Raw genomic sequence first — 22,668 nt, 5'->3', positions numbered from 1 at the left:
CAAAATAATCAGGAATAAATTAAAAGGATAAACGTCTGCCGAAAGCTAACATTAGATAATTCCTAATACCTATCTAAAACAACATTAGTAGAATATTGTAATTTTGGTTTGGTGGGGAGAAGAGTCTGGTCGGTGAAGTGGAATTGGATACGCGGACCGTCAGCCCCGAGCAGCGGGCTTTATTGGTTTGGTGGGGAGTCTGGTCGGTTAACACGTTCACTGCGGCTTGAGGTCGATTCAGCCTCATGGTAAACTTTGCACTGGTGCGGCGCGTAAAACTCGTGTTTTCTCTCTAGTGCGGCGGCTGTTTACACTCAACCGTATGAGGTATGACAAAGACAAAATATAGCTTTCTTTATGTCTGCGAAGCATTGACTCAATATTGTAAAAAAATATTGATGAACATGAGGCAGAAAAGGCCTCAACCGCACTACTAGGAAGTTCAGCTTGAGGCTGATTCGACCTCAGTCGCACCAGCTGAAAGTTCTTCAATATTGGGCCCGCAGTGAACGTGTTAAGTTCGACTACGAGAGGCGTCAGCCCCGATCACCGTATTTTACCCTTTTCCCTCCAACGACCCAGGCACTAGCATAGTAAATCCATGGAATGCTGAGAAGTTACGTTTCATTTTCGATAACGTCAACTTTGTATGTAAGAATGTAATACAGTAATACCCCGCTTTACGCAAGGGATACGTTCCAAAAAAAATCGCGTTAACTGAAATTCGCGTATAACGATGTTTATGATTAAACATAGTCAAAAATTATTACAAAAAAATACAAATCATTTTAATCAATCACTTTAATTCTAGGAAAACTTTATGCAATACATACTCTTATTTTTTACGAATAAATACATCTGTTGTCTTTTGGGTAACGTTTTGTTTACGTTCTTGTAAAATACATTCATAACACCCAACACTGTTTTTAATTGTTTGACAGATGGTCAAGACACGATCATCATTATTGTCTATACTCTGCGATATGTCCAAACCTGAATAAATTTTTGAAAGTGCATTTTGTATTCCCCCTGAAGATAAAACTTTCTCTTCTAATTGTTCTTCCTCATCGTAGATAGGATTATTCTGTAACTCGATCAGATCTTCATTGCTGAGAGGATCGTCGTGCGTTGCTACAAGTTCTACGAGATCTTCTACCGCGACATCTTCAAGTTCAAACCCCTCAATAACCCCGTAGAATAAAGTCGAAGGACTGGGAATTCCTGATTCTTCAAAGAGAATATTCAGAGGAAGCGGGGATCCCGCGACCATAGAGAAGTTGATGACTACATTATATTTATACGCACTCTTTCGCGTAATTCGAGGCATTTGAGCGCGAAATTTGCAATTGGCGTTATAGTGAAACCGCGTATAATGCGGTCGCGTAAAGCGGCGTATTACTGTATAATAGTAAATAATATAATAATGATATATTAGGAAAAAAGCGTTTCAAAAATTAGGATATTACAATACTAAAATTAATTATTATTTACTGTCTGTCCCTGCAGACTTTGTATATAGCCAGAATTTATAGCCTTGTAGCATTCCAAAAAAGAAAAAAACGAAAATAATTTTAGAGTGATAATTATACAAAGGTCGTTTAGAAATATATTTAAAACCTTTAAAGGTTTTTGCTGAGAACAGAGCTATACATTTACTCCTTCAAAGCTTTACACCTATAATCAATCATCCTGTATATTACGATAATTGTGCCAGAACTAATCTTTAAGTGATTGATTTATGATATGAGTTAAAAAAATAAAAAGTCGATGCACATTTAAGTATGTTTTATTTATAAAATCCTCACAATTTTATTTCTATATACAAAAATACATACGTACAAAAATATGCTTTATCTATGCATATAACTATTTACAAAAATAAAATTCTATACAAGTTAAAAAATTTTCAATTGAATTCTTAAATTTAGACATTGAAATCTTAAATCTTTTTTAAAAATTCGAAATTTGAACAGTCTTAGAAAACCCTAATTTAGATATAAATGCATTGAAAAGTTTATTAAACTTTTATGCTACAACATAAAATAATTAAACGATTTGCAATATACAACACAAGCCCGTAATCTATAAAGAATAATGCATATTATCTTTTGACAAAAAACCTCTTATCGGATTTATCTACACTAAATTTAAAATACTTATGATAGAGTATCGACGCCATAAGCCGTGAACAAAAAGTATTTATTTTGGTGCATTTAATTAACAATAATTTATTTAAAATAGTCCAGGAAGTAAGAAAGGTCGGTTCTAGTGAACACATAGCTATTACAATGTATTACAATAAAAATATTTGCATGTACACTTATATGTACGAGTGTCCCATAAATCAACGTCAACGAACAATGCTAAAAACTATTTAGAACATTTTTTTAATAATTGCCACTGAAAAAAATAATTATATACTCTGTAATATTCTTTCTATTATGCCAGATAAAAAATTATTTTTTGTCAAACTATATTCGCAAACGTAATCACGTTACATTCAATTTTAAAACGAATTAAAAAAACGCACCAGTTCTCTATATGTTAAGGTTGATTTATGGTACTTAAATATACAGAAGTATATCGCTTTTGATACAGGTTTAAAAAATCTGAATTGACTTTCGTAAATACGCGATATAAACTCTGAATTCGTACAAATTATTATGCAATTCAATTACTTATAATATTATACTTATTTATTTAATAATATCCCTATTATAAAATGTCACAAATGGTTTATGACAAATTATTTTATCTTTCAACCTACAGACGCAAATTGCAAGTCATAGGCCTTTACCAATCACAACTGGGCCACCACAGCTCAAATTTTGAAATGTTCATATATCGGTATTATCAAATTTGTAATGCGTTCAGTAATTTCATTTTAACCATTGTAACAAAGTTATTAATAAAATTTTATATTAAAACATTACTATGACACAATAAGTATCATACAGTTTTCTGTGGTTACTAAAATTTTATTTTTGAAATTTTACAAGAGAACATTTTAATTCAAAGTCTAATAGTTACACATTTTAACTATGTTGACGTTGGTTTGATAACAATGACATAGCTATGTTTAGAATTGGTTCTATCGGCATTCTATTTTTAAAATTTTAAACTGTGTTCAATTCGATATTCAAATATCAATAACTACTCATATCTGTTACATTAATGATCTAATAAGTTATAATTAGTAATAAAGACTTATCTTATTTAAATTATTACATTTGTACATTTTTAATCTCCAGTTTGATTATATATATAATCAAATATTATTAGGCTTATGAATTACTACTAAAATCTTATCATCTTATCATCTAATAAAAAAGCTTATCATCTAACCTTTAAAAAGTTAAACTCATCTAGAAACTTCCATCGATATTTACAAATTGTATCACACTAAGTCAGCTTTTCCAACCTTTTATTCAGCGTGCTCACTTTAAAATACCTATGCTCAACCCCGTAACATATATAATTTTTATATTAAAGCGAAAAGCTTAAATTCTCCCCTATTGGGTGTGGGTTAAACATTGGGAAACACTGCACTAGACATTCGATTTCAATCTAGGCGGTAGCTAAGGAAATTATAAGTTTCACTTAAATAACTAAGTTCCAATAATTATGTCTAACTTACTCATTACGCTGGTTTTCTATCTCGTGGTAGGTACCAGGAAAATGCGATTGCAGCTGAGGAAAAATTAAATTGTTAACAAAAATAAACCACATATAATATATACACGTAAACCTTCTGATTTCTTAAATATCTTTCGTAGTTATTCTTTAAATGAAATATAAATGCATCTAATAATTTATTCTGAATGATCTTATGTAACTAGCAAAACTTCTGTTGCATTAAAGTTCAAAATTATCGTTTATTATTATTTATGATTAAGACATTAAAGGCAAATTAATAATAAAAATGTATCATTATTTTAAAATTTAAAATAAATTTGCACCTGAATTATAAAACTCAATTATTATTTTTTTTAAATTTAAAATACGTATTTCTAGTATAGTGTTTGCAGCAGTATCTATATCTATAAGCTGTTTTAGCTGTCAGCGATAACACCTCCGCCAGCTAATAGCATTTAAGCTAAATTTGTTTTTTAGAACATAAGAGAAAAGAGTCTGTACTCACTTAGTAACAGGAATGACCATCCGTAGAAAGTCGCTTCGCAGTTGGCAGATATTAAGGCTCCAATTGCATTGACGCCCAAGAATGCGCTGGACCTCCCCAGCATCACTGACAGGCACGACGCCATACCTCTGTGGGATACCATAACGTTATTTATAATAATCAAAGATGCTTGTGAATCTAGATCAGTGATTCTCAAAGTGGTCTATATCGACCCCAAGGGGTCTGTGACAACCTGCAAGGGGTCTATGTCAGCGAAAAAAACTCGGGGGGCCATGAAATGAAAATGGGGGTCCACGATAGTAGATCATAACACATACACTGATAGTACCTGTTTACTTACATCATACAACCCTATAATATCAAAACATTTACATTATTTATAAAAGTACCTATGAAGTAAAAAATTTGTTAATTTAATGTTACGTATATTTTACATAACAGATACAAAATTTTATTTTGAGTAGTTTTAATTTGAATTCAATTAATAAATGTATGAATTAACATGTGTTTTTACTTTAAGTTTTTAACACTAAACTTCACTACAGTTAGAAATTTACAGGAAATCAACATCGGGTAAGTAGGGGGTCTACCCAACACGGAAAAACATGGCGAGGGGTCTGCGACACAAAAAAGTAGGGGAACTCTGGTCTAGATGATATAATTGGAACTAATTTTCTATGTTAATATAACTGGAAGCTTTATAGCAAATAATTAAATACGTTTAAGTGTTTAATAAAAAAAAAAACAAAAATGCTATTCGGGAATAGCAGTGCTATTAATCTTTTACGTAATAAAAATACAAGATGCAATCACTAATGTTATAGGGTTTAAACAAAGATTTTAGAACAGGGTTCCCAGACGTGGGGTCCACGCCCCACAGGGTAGAAATTTGAAAATAGAATTGACATAAGATTAATTCTTTTCGCTTTAATATTATGGGGACCAAAAGTAATGTCGTTTCTGTCGACATATTTAACAGGAAAACCGATTGGTATTTACCGCTCCGGCATTGAATATTTGTATACTAGATGGCAAAAGGTTGTTGATAACGAATGTGAATATATTATTCATTGAAAATAAAAACTTGTTTAAAATGTAGTCGTACGAGTTTAATTTAAGAAAGCGATATTAATTTCCGGTCCCGTAAATATAAAAATTACATTAAATTGGGGGGAGAAAATATTTTAGAAAGGTTTAATCGGGAAATGGAAACGAAAGTTTGGGAAACACTGTTTTGAAAGTTCTTATCATAGATCAAAATTTTGAACCGAGTTTGTCTCGAGTTTTTAAATGTCAGGTAATATCGCTGTTTTATAGGAGATCATGTGTGATCATAGACGGATTAATAGAAGAAGACATATTTCATCTTTCTCGCTAAAGTAATACATAGATCTATCTTTAGATTTTTCATCGCTTAGATCGAATAAGTAGTGAATTTATTCGAAGAGGGTTGTTAAAAAATTAACTTGACATTTAATTTAATAGGAACAATAAAGTAATATTTTATCTGTGACCTCGATGTCGGTGTCTGGCAATACGTCAACATTTTGATAAAATACTTAATACATGCATGGGTTTATTCTGAATCTTTGTTTGTAATTATGTATGTATCTCTAATATTTAGTTTATGTTGAAATTATTATACATATATATTTCAATAGAGCAGTTATTGAATTTATCTTACCTCAAATGCGTTGGATAGAGTTCCACGAAGTAGACGCTAAGAATGCCCATGGAGAGTGCGCACATAAGGAAGAAGAAGAAAAATATTCCTCCCGCGATGGGGATTCGGACCAAGTTCAAGAGGACAGCAGCTGCAGCGGACATTGCGAGGATGCCCATCATTGCGAACCTCTTTTTTCCACCACAAGTGAGGGAGAGGATGAGGTTGGAAGAGCTGGCGAGCGCCCCGTACATCATCGCTGAGAGGAGCGTAGTCTCTTGTATCGTATCATCGCATGATTCTGGAATCATCTACAAGAGAATTTGACGATTAGTCTCCTTCTTTATATAGGATGATTAGAAATAGGTGTAACAGATTTAAATGAGTGAATATATAAATGACTTGGTACATTCCATTTAAAAATCAAAGGTTTCAAAACTAACAAATAACATGATGGTAATATAGTATGAAAAAGCGTTAACAACACTTAAATGTGTTCTTTCTGATTCTGCAGACTTTACTGCTAGAAGTTATTAGTCTATCATATTCTTATAGAAAACAATTATTATTGTATTTTGGAGTAACTACATTGAGCAGGTTGATTGGAAAAAGACGTTCAAGCTTTATGGATTTTTAAGTAAGGAAAGGACCAATATATAGCCACTTCCGCACATGCAGTGGTAGTCGTGCAACAAAGTGCACCGCCCGCCAGCCCGCTGATAAATGCCTATGCGGCAAACAATGCGAATCACACAACTGCCACCGCCAAATTACTCAACAGGTGTTTCACCCCTCCACGGGGCATATTCAGGAGCTATGTTACACCGATTAGTGCCAAACACAGAACAGGCACTAGATATTGGTCCTTTTCTTACTTAGGATGGACTTCCGCAAGGTAACGCCTAAATCCATTAAATATTATGTATTTTTGATCACAAATGATCATCACATTCACTCTAAAGATTTACACATATAATTGACCATCATTTATAAACTTCTCACAGACAAAAAGTAAACATTCAGATGTCTACTTTTTGTCCCTGCCAACTACTGCTAGAAGTTATTGACCTGTCATATTCTTATAGAAAACATAAATTAATGTATTTTAGAGTGATTGCAATAAACAGTTTGATTGCAGAAAGGTGTACAAGCGTTATGGCTTTTTCATCCACTGTAAAGTTCTCTCAGGGCTTTAAGTCCAATGTGACCAATATAGGCAGCATTTGGTTGTTAATTTTTTTTAGTTACATTTAAATTAGGCTGTACTGTCATTATTATTATGTCGTTTATTAGTCAATTTCATCATTATTTAAATCATAGCATGTCTACTACTAGAAATATGCTTCCTTCATAAATAGTCATTGAAAATTATACTAAATAGATAATAATAACATTAAATAGTGCGATAGATTTGTATACATATACAATCATTTGGACAAAAATAATCATCAAAATAAACTAGCATTACTTACGAAATATCAGAAGCAGTTACAAAACAATGTTTTTTTTAATTAAAAAATTATCATTGTATTTAAATTCGCCTTGCACTTTAAAACAAACGATAAATTGTCAACCTTATCGAAATGTCCTTGACTTTACTTGTAATTAAAATGTTTCTTTGTTGAATAAAGCAACGTTTAGGGTTTTACAACAATTAATTTTGTTTTCAATAGATATGCTAATACAACAGGACAGTGATTACAAAACATAATTATAAATTCAAGTATTTAGATATTAGCTGCTTCTGTATGTTAAAATAGATTTAATCCAATAGAACCGATTTCACATCTCTTAACTCCAGCTCGGAGATGTTAACTAAATAAAAAGCCATGTTGCTAAAATGAGATTAACTGTAAAAATTTTAATGTTATAGTTGAATAACATTTTTCTAGTTATTTTTGGTCACGTTATAACTCGTAATTGGTAAATTAGTTTTTTGAAGTTAAAAAAATTTATCAATGAATTTTTTAAAGTTTCATGGACTTGAAAAAAAAAATATAATGAGCATTGAAGCCACGCGTTCGATATTTCGTTTTAAACTTCGCGTGTTTGTCAATTGAGTGGTTCCATATTTAAATATTTGCTTAACGTATGCATAGGTCAGAATTTAACGATATCAATTTTATTTTATTTTTTTGGAATATCTCTGAAATATGTTACATTAAAATTTGTTTAATCGGAATTTGCAGGTCAACAATTTCTCGCAGTAAAAAGTCCGCTGGATTTGCGAGTTTTTATATGAATTAGTTTCGTCTTGATTTATAATATTCTTGTTGAAAATTCTCTTATTTAAACGTGGTTATATGAGTAATTGTTAAGTAGAGATACCGGTAGTAATATATCATCATTAACTGCGGATCGGTGATGGATATACGGTGTCATCAACTAGGTTACCATTGCTACATGCGTATAAAAATAAAGACACTGAAAAATATACCGTACAACATAAAACTTACAGTTTCATTTCCGCTAACACGTTCCGTAGAGTAACGTATGACGGTGCAAAGATTCATTCCTGCGCCGCCCCCAGCCTCCAATACAGAGAACAGGTTGTTCATGATGTAAGGCAGCCATAGAATGAAGCCACTCCCTCTGTAAATATACATGTATAATTTGTAAAAGAGAGAACGTAAAAATAAACATAAAAATTTGATATTTGTATGTCGATAAATTCGTAGAGGAGTAAAAGTAATTTAATGAAATCAGACGTTACCTTGCGGAAGTTCATCCTAAGTAAGAAAAGGACCAATATTTAGCCACTTCCGCATATGCAGTGGTAGTCGTGCAACAAAGTGCACCGCCCGCCAGCCCGCTGATCTGGCCGCTGGCTGGCGGGCAGGAAGTTGCTAAGTATTGGTCCTTTTCTTACTTAGAATAAAAGTAACATTCATAGATGTATTGGTAAATCGAAGTAGCAGTGGGCATTCCACATGTAGACCAGATGACAGCTGGGGAAATAAGAATCTGGAGTAGAGACCACGATAGAAGCCAGCCAGTTTTACCAGGTCTTATTAGAAATCTATGGGAGTTGACCGTATCCAGTAGTGAACCGTCTTCTAGCTGAAATGACAATGATAACGTCAATCAATAAAATTTATTATTAATAACTTACGTCATGTAGATAATTGTGACGAGGTAGAAAAGCCTCAAGGTTTCTTTGAGAAGAGGCGGCCGGAATAGGGCTACTGTTTGCTCCCACATTGCCTTCACGAACGAATCTTCCAGTAGCGTGCTCTGGTCATCTTCCACTAGTAACTTCGTGATCTGAATAAGAATAAATATTGACATGATCAGATTTAAGATCAACACAACCTAAGTTACCAATGTAGCTCGAAGTAAAGACCTCACTTTTCAGAATTGGTAGTATATGTTTGTTCGTGCAACCCATGGCAATTGGAGCCAAAAGGTTCTTGAATGGCAACCGCAAGCCAGTAGACGCGCCATCGGTAGGAACCGCCCTAGGTGGACCGACAGCAAGGTTAAGGAAGTCAATCGATGCGAGCAGCGCAATAATAGTGGGAGGCCTCAAAGAGCTTTGTAAGTAAAGGACTAATATTTAGCCACTTCCGCACATGCAGTGGTAGTCGTGCAACAAAGTGCACCGCCCGTCAGCCCGCTGATAAATGCGCATGCGGCAAACAATGCGAATTACACAACTACCACCGTTAAATCACTTAACGCGTGTTTCAGCCCTTCAGGAGGCATCTTCAGGAGTTATGTTACACCGATTAGTACCAAACACAGAGTGAGAGTTGTCACTGCACTTTGTTGCACGACTACCACTGCATGTGCGGAAGTGGCTAAATATTGGTCCTTTTCTTACTTAGGATGGACTTCCGCAAAATAAAGCCTGTATCCATTAAATATTAGAGAGCTTCATTTAACTCGTATATGACGTGTCTTTTATTCCACTTTGGGTCAATACGTAATAAGTTACAAGAGTCAAAGAAGAATGCCTAAGAGCCTAATTTGATATAAATTCATCATCACTATAATTTTAACCGCAAGTCAACGACATAGGCTCCTAATGATTTCCAAGGGGATCGATTTATAGTAGCCTGTATCCAGGTCTTTGAGGTGACCTTGACAAGGTCGCCTGCCCATCATGCGAATGGACGTCTTCTTATCCTAGTAGAATACACATGAAATCACCTTGATTTTTCGACTTCCTTTTTTTCTTGTTGAAACATCTTATTAAGTTATTTATTTGTAACCGTGTATTTATTTGTTAGGTACACATATAATCTAGTTAATAATAATAATTAATAGTAATATTGTTATTATTAATCGATGTTGTGGTTTTGAAACTTAAATCCTAATATATAATATAAAAAATAAATCTGAATATTTCTTTACATGCCTTGAACTAGGTTACCTTAAATTTGCCGAATAAATTTTACTTACAGGGAAGTTGCTTGGCGAGTTTCCAGTGTTTGTCGCGTATATACCCTTCAGAACTTCTAGGGCTTGATCCGTTCGGCCTCTGGATACGAGGAATTTGGGACTCTCGTGGAAGAACTTCAGGAGGCAGGCGGTCGCCGCGCATGGAAGGGACATCACCAAGGCTAGCAATCTCCAAGGTCGGTACGTGATGCCCAAGAAGTCGATCCAGTACACGAAGTTCAAAGGCAGAATTGGGTATGCGAACACTGGAAATGTAAACGTTTTAGATTATTATTAACTGTGTAAAACACGGGCCACTAGGTGGAATGCGCTGAAACCATAGAATAGGCATTTGAAATTTAGCAGGAAATTTTCATTTACCAAGTAGAGATAAATTTAGAATGTATTATATGAATATTTACCCCCAAGGGAGGTAAAGGGGCCTTTATTAAGTTTGTTAAACAGGCGAAGGTCAGCTAAATATATTAGAATTTATTAGAATTTCAGCATTTTTCAATTGACTCACCTGCTACCACCGCTTGGGAGCACATTAGTGAACACGTACAAAGCAACATCGATCTTCCTCGCGCTCTCTCTGGACAGCTCTCGCCCAGTAGAGTGTATGCCCCAGAATTACTGGCAGAAGTGCTGTGAAGAAGACAGGCAGTAATGTATACATAACTGAATGTATGAATGTACGCTTAATATAAACTTCTTTACCTTCGAAAATTTAAGATCACATAATTACTTTGTACATAAACGCTTCTTCTATTTTTATTATAGATTATTGTCATATGTAACGCATTTAGATTCGTCGTCAATATACAGAGGGTATATTGATTATAACAATACTATATATGTTATCACAGATTACTTTTGACATGTCATTTCTTTTATTGTTTAATATTTGGCACTAAGTTATTACTATATTCAATTTTTAATTCATTTTCCTTTGACTTTTGCAAGTATAACCCTTTTTTCTATTTCTTAGTCTGGTTTCCTTCTGTTTTCAGTCAATTTTACTAGGGCCTAAATGTTCTATGGTGGTCACCATTTGTCGATATATGTTGCGTGGATAGGCCCTCACTAGATATACCAACGACATTGTCAAGGTCACGGAAAGCTACTGCGGCAGACTGCCAGATATATCCGCGAAGGCGAGCGCCTCTAGCTGTCTGGTCTCCAGCCCCTATCACCGTACTCCCTCCCCCTACAATGCGATCGACCCATCACCCGCACGGGGAATCCATGGAATTCTCAGAAGTAACATCTCTATCTGACAGGTCACCCTGACCTGATCTCTTAATTCAGAGAGGACTGAACTGATTTATTTACATAGTTAGCTAATTGTATGCCGTGGAGTCACGCGCCGTTGTTATCATATATTTATTTGATTTGTTCAATCCGTGTTACAACTTAAAAAATATCTTGTTCATGTTAGTCTCGAATTATTTCAAATTCTATAATATTTAAGAGCTGAATTCTTTTGATACCGTTCAACTTTGAATTCAGGTTTTTTTTTTAAATAAAACCTTTCACTATGTTATAGCTAAAAGCTTTAAAATGGATAGTATATCAAAAAACTACTATATAAAAAACACTTAGTTTCTTGAGCAATCGTCTACTTAGATGTCCCCACATAGGCGACTTTATTCACTCCTCCGAAATACGACCTATTCTTCTCCGGAATGCGCTCCCCCTCGATATTAGTATGCGAAGCGAAGATTTTGGAAGCTGTCGCTTGACAAGCTGACAGAATCATGACGATAATTGTATTTTATTATATATGTAGATTTTTAAATATATATATTATGGTATATTTATAAATAAATATAGTTAGTATCCGTTAATATATTTATATAAGATGTTTCTTTTATCTTAGTGATACTTTTCCTTCTCAATTTGATTTGACTATTTTTTTATTTAATTTTTTTTCTTTTAGGATATTATATTGTTTCACCTACCTTCGTTAATTAGACAAGTTAATGCACTGCACTGTCCAAACGGGTAACTGGTAGAGAAAACCTTCGGCATTAAATTCGCCATTATACATAAGTTGTATAACTGTTAAATAAATAAATAAATATTTCTCAAACCTTTTGTTTTTGGATATGGTAAATCAACCATTAATTGACATGATCCTATGTGAATAATAATAATAAATGTATGTCGTAAAGAGGTAATGATATAAAGACAAAACAACGCCAACAGAATTTTTCAACGAATAAATCTAACGCAATATATATACGCTCCTAAACGAGGGCCACGTGACAGATATTACGTCAAATTTGTAACAATAGTTTTATCTGCAACGTTGTCTGAGGTTTGTCTTATCTGTGTAGCCTCCAACTTGTTTCCATTCGTGTTGTTATTTTTAGCATCTAAGCCCGCAGTATCAAGCGAGATTTAACAGAAATAGCAACGCTATAAATAGCATGATGCTATTTTAATTCGATGAATATTTTGCGAGTTGAGTGCCTAGACCGTTGGTATTTATATCTTAATAAATTAATTTTCTAACGATTTTCCGAACATATTTTATGGTATATTTTAATAAGATACAATGTTTATCATGTACTTTGTTAGATAAATTATCGAGATAATCACAGATGGTTTCATTAGAGAAACGTCAAAGAGAAATATTCTCTTATATATAATTATATATTTTAAGACCTATTTTGAGGTCTAAATTTTCTATACTCCTAGATTTTGACTATATCTTTACAATCACTGTTATTTTCGGACTATGCGATAAATAAGTATTTATTAAAAAACAGTGTATAAAATATAATATTAAACGGATATAGGGTTTAGCGCAGAGAGAAACATATCATTCATATAGTAACCCCTGGCACACAAACATTCTCTGACATTTTTTTAAATTTTTGCATTGAAAGCTTTTTGAACATGTGCTCTTTTTGTAAAAACTTTGTATATCGAATAATGATTAAGACTATAAAACTTGTTGACTTTCATGTGTAGTAACAGATGGTGCAAAAGTAATGTCATAATGTAAACATGCCTTAATTAATTTTTACGAATGATTTATATAGGTATACTTCATCGCTTATTGACAGATAATTCTTTATATATATCTAAGTCTTAAATATAAAAGTACAGTGACATTTGGCGCCATTTGTAAAAATTATGTCACGTTCCCTTTATGATGTTACTTATGCGCCACCTATTAAATATGAATTAATTTATAAGTGTAAAATATAATGAACTTGAAACTTACAATGTGGAAGATATCAGTTTCAGTACAGCCATCGTCTTCCAATCTGGAGCAAAACTGCTCATCGCCGCGAAGATAAAGCCGATGGACATTGATAGTATCAATGTCAGACGCCGACCCTTGGTGTCAGAGATGTATCCCCACAGCTGGGCACCAGCGACAACACCTGTGGGATAGAAAACGTATACATTTTATAGATCTGTGGCATTCATTTTATTTTCCTCTTTTAAGATGAGCTATGTTGGATACTTTCATTCATTTGGTCTCCTTCCTTATTCGATCTCGTTGATAAACCCGAACATATTTCTATCTATAGCTCGTTGAGGGACGGACAGCTTGCCGATTAGACCATATATGAGAGACCACGTTTCCGTATCATAGATACAGGTACATCACTATTAACATACGCAGGTTGAAGACTATCATCTTTACGCAGAACAGAATGCCACTGAGGTATTAAGGATATGGAGTGGAGACCATGGATCGGTAACCGCAGCGTAGAAAGTGCCCCACAAGTTGACCAAATGACCTTATTAAGGTCGCCCGAAAACGCTTGCACGCCACTTCCAACTTTTTCTAAATCTATGTGATAGGCCTATCTCCAGAAGGAGAGATCTTATACTAAAATGATTATAAATGTATATATACGTCAAGAGAATGCCAGAAGAATTTAATTGAGGTCTTATAATCATATCCCTCTACTGTTAATAAATTTACGAGGAACTAAATCGCATCTTGGTTCGAGAAGATTCCAAGGAAGGAATCTAGACGCTTTTTAATCAGTGACTACTTTTAAAAATACTCTAGTAGTAATTTCCAAGCTACATTAAAAGGCTAAGTTATAAAGTCTTTCATATTAAAGATTAATATTAGCAAATAATTTCAATCTCTATAAGTGATAATTATGATAAAATAACTCACCAACAAGAGGCATGGCTGTAAGAAGTGCTCTCTGTTGCATTGTCAACTCCAGGTCACAGACGGCTGCAGCCACAACAAAACTGGTGCCAAACAGGTCCATGCCCATGGCCTGGAGTGTCCAGCTGCATATGAGCAGGAGTCCGAAGTTGTACTTGCCAAAACCTGAAAATCCACGTTGACTTAACCCACATTGATCCAGTAAAATATGATTTATTCTTCGTCTGATGTTGTTAATGATAAAGTCTTTATTATTTCTAGATTGGACTTATTATTTAGCTATCAACTAGTAAGTCTTTTTTATGTAAATAATAAAGGTTTTTAAAATGCACATGTACCTATATATAGGCTAATCGACATTTTAACAACTTCTAAATCAAATGAGATGGCTCTTTAAATTTAATATATCTATTAACCGAATGTTAATCGGTGATTTATTATAAATCTAAATCAACTTATGTGTAGGCATTTTAGCAATTCAAATTGTTTTGTTACAATTTTTCCACACAATTAATACAAGACACAAGAAGAGGTCTGTATTGCAAGATCTATTTACAATTTACGAAAAATACATAACTACACTGACACATGCGTTAATTATATGTACAGTTCCAATAATCTTTTGTGTTATAAAAAGGCATATAGTTATATATAAGTAAGATCTTGCAAACAAAGATAAAGCAAAGATAATCAAGTCCTTGACCATGGAGCAAAACAAAACTGACCTTTTCGATCAGATTACAAACATATTATTTAATTTTAGATAAACTTCACCTCTCTTATTCCAGGGTTCTGAATTTAAAAAGATTTATAAGATAAAATTTGAATGGACACATATTTGTTAATTGATGTTACTGTAGTTGCGACAGTTGAACCTTCATGATAGATCCAAAATAACGTGATTATAAAATGAAAATTCTCTATTTATTCTTCTAAATAAATTTCAACCCTACAAAGTAAAATCCGTGAGATAAAATACACTTTTGCCAACGCTTTATCCAGTCGTCGAAACAGTCGGAATAGTATTTTTCAGATAAAATCTTCAAAACTGTACTATTCAGATTTTATCTCTTCAATGATATCAGAACGGCGTCCCCGCATTGGCTGAATAGCCAGAAGTCGTACGGAGCAAAATCAGGCGAATACGGTGGTTGCGGAATAAAGTCAATCGAGTTTTTGACTCTTGACGAGATTTGACGCGTATGAGACAAAAAACATCCTTCAAAACGGTTTGCTCTGAGTCAAATTATATTCCAAATGATGACAAACAGACGCTTGGAGTATGTTATAGATACTCCTATCAACCTAGGGAAAAATGTTACCTGCTTTCCTAATGTCCGGGAGTTTTAAATTACAATTTCACCTTACTTTTTGATCACAGTAGTATGTTATTCTAAAATTGCTATTATTTTTGATTTCTTTTCTCACGTATGTCATCTTGTTTAAGTAAAGAAAAGTAAGTCTCTTAACCTATCTTAACGACGCCCTAACAATGTTGACCTTGATATGATACTCCCATAGGTATGCCAATAGCTATATAATTTTGCCTATAACAGCATTCCTTAAAAACATTACATATAGAATAGCCACTTGGTTTACTTCGCACAAAAGGTTTTTCAAGTAGGATAACCTTTCTATACTTCTGAACGTTCCCTGCCCAAGTCATTCTTTACTAAACAGTACAAGATTGTTACCTGTAGCAGTTAAAGCATCTTCTATAGTCCCAGCATCTAATGATCTCGTTTTCTCCGTATCAAAAACTTTTTGATTTCTCTCCTTAACACCCATTGCGATCAATTTGAAAGTCACTGGAAACAAAATAATAATATTAAATAGAGGTGTCAAAATTTTTGTTAACATATACTAATACTTTATATAAAAACTCTTTTGTGCACACAAAGGATAGAATTAAAGCCGTTATATCTCAAAAAACTCTGAATGAAAAAAATTAAAGTTTAAATGGTGCATTACTGGGTTAATAAAACGTATTATTATCCCAATGTCGCAAGCTTAAACGTTAAAGTTTTGCATAGGATTTTGAGGTTAAAAGTGACATCTAAATAAAAGTGATATGATCTTGTTAAGGTCCTGTCAAAACTTTGAATGTAGGAAGCTTTCAATACATGTTATTAGAAATTTATGATGGAGGTTAAGGTCAAGTAGTGAAGGACTTCAGCGCTGGTGATGATAATGAAATGACAGCGTACTGTTACTGACAAGGACTGTATTGAAGTCGCGTCAATTTAGATTAAGAATCAGAATAAGGGAGAAGAATGATCTAAATTGATACCGAAGAACTTGATCTTGTGAGAGTAAATTTTGAAATAGCCTTTTCATATTTTCACACCTTTCGTCTCAATTTAAACCTCATTGGAACGTAACGGCTTGCTGTGACTTGTAATTATTGCAGTGGGATCTGCAGAATGCGCTGGATCTTTGATCCCTGTTTAGTAATGTTTTTATTTGTTTTATCATTGTTTGACTTTAAATCATTAAATGTTCTTGGTTAGATAGTTATAAGGTAACAATCGTAAGTAATTTAATATTTCTAAGTTTTTACTTTCTTACTGCCTCTTGTTAATGTTTATCTCCAATAAAGTAAATAAATAAGACTCATAGGTAATTATCTCACAGAGGTTTTTAAAGTAGTGTGGTACGTTCACTAACGAGACATCGGGAGATGCTGAATGCAGGTCCATTCCTACTGGTATTATTGGATGTATTAGGGGGGGTTGCTGGGAGGGGGGGTGTACGTCTAGAATTGGACGTCTTACAACTGAAATAATGATGATGCTAGTGTCCAGTCTCTGATGGGTTTAGAAATAAAATAAACCTTGTGATTTCTTTTGTGGAAGTATTGAGAAGCCGTATGTTGAGCATGATATTATGCAATACATATTGTGCCGTTATAAAGAGAAGAAAAATATATTTATTTAATTATAAACGGGTAGCGGTTGGCAACAAAAAGGCACACAAAGAAAAATATATATGTATTTAATTATTTAACTAAGGGTAGTGGGCAGAAGGCCTGGTCTAATTTTGCACCGCAGTTCGGTACTCCCCTGATGGTGGTGGTAGGCAGCTGCACGATCTCCCAGGACTGGTCAGGCAGCAGCAAGTCGAGAGCAGGGAGCGCCGGTAGGTTGCAGTATGTGTCGGTTCCGGTGCACGGTGATATAATTCCAACGGTGTAAAACTTGCAGTGTAAAACTTGCAGTCTAAAACTTGCAATGTAAAACTTGCAGTCTTAAACTTGTAGTATAAACTTTGCAGTGTAAACCTTGCAGTATAAGACTCGCAGTCTAAAACTCGCACCTGTGAATAAATGTCACAGTTATGATATACATATATAAGTATATGTACAATTTCCTCCGCTGACAGTAAACCCGGAGATGGCTTGCGATGAAGGAAGGGCAGAAACCGAAAGCAGTTGATGTGATTGTTTACTGTCAGAACGGAGTTAACAAATGTAAAGCATGTAAAACAAGAATAGGAGAGATAAACAAATAAAAAAATTGAAAAGTAATAATGAATACATAATGATGGAACTATGGACACAGACAAAATGTTGAGCTCTAACTTATAGATAAATGATGTCTTCATAATATTTGTTCAACACTTACCCCTTGGGGTGCGAGACGATGTAAAGGTTGTGGCGTGAACTAAATGATGCCCGGAGAATGAATAGGATCAAGGCGTGAATTTATAACGTAAATTCTAACTGGCCCCGGCGCGTGAGAAGACACGTAGCTGGTGAACGCAACCGACACAAAGAGTGTGCGTCGGTGCGTGAGAAGACACCTAGCTAGTGAACGCGACCGAGGCCAGGATCCTTCTGCCTGGCAAATGTGAACTGCTGTCGCTGGTGCGCGGGCGCATAGGAATTTTTGTTATAAAAACAAAGATCCGTTAAACCAATAGCATGCTCCCACGACCCCACGCCACTTGAGACGTACCGTTACCCGCTAAGGGTTGAACAATTTTTTGCTGTATTGCGATTTATGAGACGTTTCTCGTGATTATATTTTTTTGGTTAAAATTTTAACTAAGATTTATGGGACGATAACTTACAACGTTACATTACCCCGCGCGTCACCGAAGGATTTTATTTCATTTAAAGGAAATAAAATCCGAACTTATTGATAACAATTTCATTTTTATCCTTTTAAACTCAGTCTTTCATACTTCTCGCAAACAAACTAGCAATAGTAATCATTATAAGGATTACTAACGCGACCAAACAATTATGAAGGTTATAGATTCATTCTAATAACCCAAACGAAATATTACGCGGTTAATGGTAATGCTTTAGTTTATGTTGTGTCGCATTATGTTTGTTATTTATTCAAACCTATTATTTTTTAAATCCTGTATGTGCCATGTTCCAACATTTTTACCGGCCAATACTTCTAATACATAAGAGAGAATTATTTTTAATTATACATTTTATATACAGAATCAAGAATAACGTATGTCTTAACAAGCACGTCTTCTGCGCTATCGGAATCGTCCGAAATTTGATTGACTCTATTAGTATAAAACATCCTCAGAAGGAAAAAGAGAACCCAGTGTAGCGATTTGTTTACGTAAGTTGTTAACAATAGCGCCATGTTTAACCTGCTTTTATAAATTGGTAAAGAGAGAAAGAAGAAAAAATTAAATGCACCACAATAAGGAACGTGTTGAACAAGTATTCTACTTAATCTACTCCGTTCTGTTACAAATTCACTAACGAACGTTATGGTTGCTAGTATAAGAATTAAAAAAAATAACACAAAAAAATATGAAAATGATGCGTATAACTGCAACTAATGTGTACGGTCCTAGGAAAAAATAGCAGAAGCAAAAAAAGTTACAACATAAGAACAAAATGTATGTTAAACTAAACAAAAACTTTTTTAAGTGAAGGATGTACACTTCAGTTGCTGGCAGTAGAAAAGGCAAAAATAACGTTTTACAAAATTAATTAAATAAAAAAACAATCACATAACTACACTACAATGCAAAATCAGACCTTTTAATACCACGTTAAGGGCGCCAGTGTGCCGTTATAAGAGGAAATAGTTGCTGGCAATAAAAAAAAGGCCTGGTCTAATTTTGCACCGCAGTTCGGTACTCCCCTGGTGGTGGTGGTAGGCAGCTGCACGATCTCCCAGGACTGGTCAGGCGGCAGCAAATCGAGAGCAGGGAGCGCCGGATAGGTTGCAGTATGTGTCGGTTCAGGTGCACGGTGATATAATTTCAACGGTGTAAAACTTGCAGTGTAAAACTTGCAGTCTAAAACTTGCAATGTAAAACTTGCAGTCTTAAACTTGTAGTATAAACTTTGCAGTGTAAACCTTGCAGTATAAGACTCGCAGTCTAAAACTCGCACCTGTGAATAAATGTCACAGTTATGATATACATATATAAGTATATGTACAATTTCCTCCGCTGACAGTAAACCCGGAGATGGCTTGCGATGAAGGAAGGGCAGAAACCGAAAGCAGTTGATGTGATTGTTTACTGTCAGAACGGAGTTAACAAATGTAAAGCATGTAAAACAAGAATAGGAGAGATAAACAAATAAAAAAATTGAAAAGTAATAATGAATACATAATGATGGAACTATGGACACAGACAAAATGTTGAGCTCTAACTTATAGATAAATGATGTCTTCATAATATTTGTTCAACACTTACCCCTTGGGGTGCGAGACGATGTAAAGGTTGTGGCGTGAACTAAATGATGCCCGGAGAATGAATAGGATCAAGGCGTGAATTTATAACGTAAATTCTAACTGGCCCCGGCGCGTGAGAAGACACGTAGCTGGTGAACGCAACCGACACAAAGAGTGTGCGTCGGTGCGTGAGAAGACACCTAGCTAGTGAACGCGACCGAGGCCAGGATCCTTCTGCCTGGCAAATGTGAACTGCTGTCGCTGGTGCGCGGGCGCATAGGAATTTTTGTTATAAAAACAAAGATCCGTTAAACCAATAGCATGCTCCCACGACCCCACGCCACTTGAGACGTACCGTTACCCGCTAAGGGTTGAACAATTTTTTGCTGTATTGCGATTTATGAGACGTTTCTCGTGATTATATTTTTTTGGTTAAAATTTTAACTAAGATTTATGGGACGATAACTTACAACGTTACAATATACATATACTTAAAAGTTTGTATGAACTTAAGTGGCATTAAGGTCGTGATTCGTGTAATAACATGAACCGATGCAGGTTTACTTAGATTCGTGTCAAGTTTGCCAAGTTTGTAACGTTCAAAATAATAACGAGGTAACACAGATCATTAAATCGGTCGTTTAGTATTTCAAATTTCTGCATCAATTTTAAGTTAATTGCATTACGATTTATTTTGTCATGGATTAATGTTACATGACTTTTGTGACAAAAATGTTAGTCTCACTTTAGACGATCAACGGACCATGGAAAAGATGTGTTCGGAATTTCCTTATGGAACTTCAGAAGTGAAGGAGATCTGTATACGGACAAAGGTAACCGATATAGACCAGATAAGTAGAAGTGGGAGTGGGCAGTCTACGTGACGCGTAGAATAGATGGCCGTTAGAACCTTAAGGTTCTGAAGTAAAGAATACGAACTGGCAAGCGCAGAGTAGAAAGCTACTAATAAGGTAGGCAGAAAACCTTGATAAGGTTTAGAGTGGCTTGCAAAGTGGAAACGGGTTGAAGAATTGGATGAATGAAAGAAACTGTGAATAATGAAAGAAGAAAGATAAATAAATAATATGAATACTGAAAAAAAAACCGATTTTATTATGTTCCTGTACTGTATAAGGCATCGGTAACAAGAGGCTTCTATAAATAAAGCCTTGATAAGGTTGTCGGAAGACCACGGAAGCATTGTCAAGTTCTTAATTATTAAAAAAAATCTGGGCGTGAAAGTCAAAGTTAAAGTATTTTTTCAGATAGCATCTTCCCTCGCAGGGCTTAGAGGTAGTGTAAGATGTCCACTTACGAAGTAGAAAGACAATCTTCTTAGTATCATCGGAAGACACCGAGTGTGGGTCTTTTCCTATCAATCCCACGAGAAATTTATTGGGGGTAAGGGGGGGGGGGGGTATGTCCATCAGTGGACGCGCTAAATGATGAAATGATGATGATGATAATAAATTCTACATCTCCGTTTGCGTTGATAGCTTCACTTGATATAAGGTGACAATTAGCTAAGTACGAATATCTGGATTGTTAAAATTGTTTTACCGGATTAGATATTTCATTTCTTCGATACATTATCAGAAATAAATATGTATAAGACAATTAATATTTACTAATTTGAAGTATCTAGAATCGTATTGGACATGTAATTAATTTTTACTATTTTTAAGATACCATAAGCAACTGAATATGAGTCTGGAAAACTTTAAATTTATTAGGCTGTCCAAAACGTTGGAAAAGAAATTCGAAGACCCCTTCCCATCACTCTTATTGGAAATCTATAGTGAAACTTTTTCAGTGATGGATGTCCTTGATGATGAAATGTTTATTTATTTTAAATGCTACTCACATTCTGTTCATATACTTAAGGTATCAATCGATTTTTCTTTTCGAATTTTGTTTCACGTTTAACTCTCAAAGATTCGGTACGAAAATTTCAGAGAAAACAAATTCAGAGAGTTGTCAGAATATAATTTTGATATTGTTATATTTACCATTATTCGATGTTAACTATTATACCATATTTATTTAAAAACACTTGAATTAAACTAATTATTTTTTTTTGTTTATATAGTCCGTTAAAACTGTAATCAACTGTATACTTTTATAGCAGTTTCTTTTCCAGGTTTAGAAATTTGAAAATGGAACAAGGGCTATCTCTTTATTTACCTTTGCGATACAGGTACGAATATGTAACCGTGTGTAATAAATAATAATAATAATATTCTAATTTAATAATTTGTTCAATCTTACCTTCTCTAAATTATTATTTTTCTATAGTAATTATAATGTTGTTATAATTTGTACGCGGTGCGCCTGATGTCTCTATGATTTCTCCGTCAATACCGAACTGTTACGGAAAGTTTCTCTTATATATCTCACACGGGATACGTCACAATCTTTCAGCTCCGTCATGGGAGGCGGTGTATTTGTTAAAATAAACATCTGATGATGTACTGTTTGCGCACATATATTTGCTGTTGTTCTATCGCGAACTCTAAAAATAGCAGAAGAATTGTGTGTTCGTTATAAAGCCTTTGTTAACTATTTGTATTGTGTTTATTTGTGTGAATCCCGGTTTTGGAGAAACGGATGGCCTTTTCAAGAATCGATTTTGATTTAACATATATTTGTAATGTGTTTTCATGTCATT

The 22,668-nt window shown here is 34.3% G+C and overlaps 1 protein-coding gene across 1 annotated transcript; it reads right to left on the bottom strand.

The window, feature by feature from the left end:
* Positions 1–3,285: 3,285 nt before the first annotated feature.
* Positions 3,286–22,424, bottom strand: LOC137923626 (synaptic vesicle glycoprotein 2C-like). The gene is made up of 11 exons (XM_068766850.1): positions 22,269–22,424; positions 16,035–16,148; positions 14,344–14,505; positions 13,426–13,588; positions 10,714–10,835; positions 10,209–10,453; positions 8,917–9,068; positions 8,261–8,396; positions 5,826–6,115; positions 4,142–4,269; positions 3,286–3,690 (listed from the first exon to the last, which is right to left on the bottom strand). The coding sequence occupies exons 2-11, from the start codon at positions 16,126–16,128 to the stop codon at positions 3,641–3,643; spliced, it is 1,542 nt and encodes a 513-aa protein (XP_068622951.1). The 5' UTR covers positions 16,129–16,148; positions 22,269–22,424; the 3' UTR covers positions 3,286–3,640.
* Positions 22,425–22,668: the final 244 nt, after the last annotated feature.

This window comes from Battus philenor, unplaced genomic scaffold (genome assembly GCF_028537555.1).
Source record: "Battus philenor isolate CCGP_79_NKW_IND1 unplaced genomic scaffold, ilBatPhil1.0.hap1 SCAF_10, whole genome shotgun sequence".
NCBI classification, from domain to species: Eukaryota; Metazoa; Arthropoda; class Insecta; order Lepidoptera; family Papilionidae; genus Battus; species Battus philenor.
Note: the sequence above shows the minus strand (reverse complement) of the source record. Positions and strands in the feature narration are given on the sequence as shown.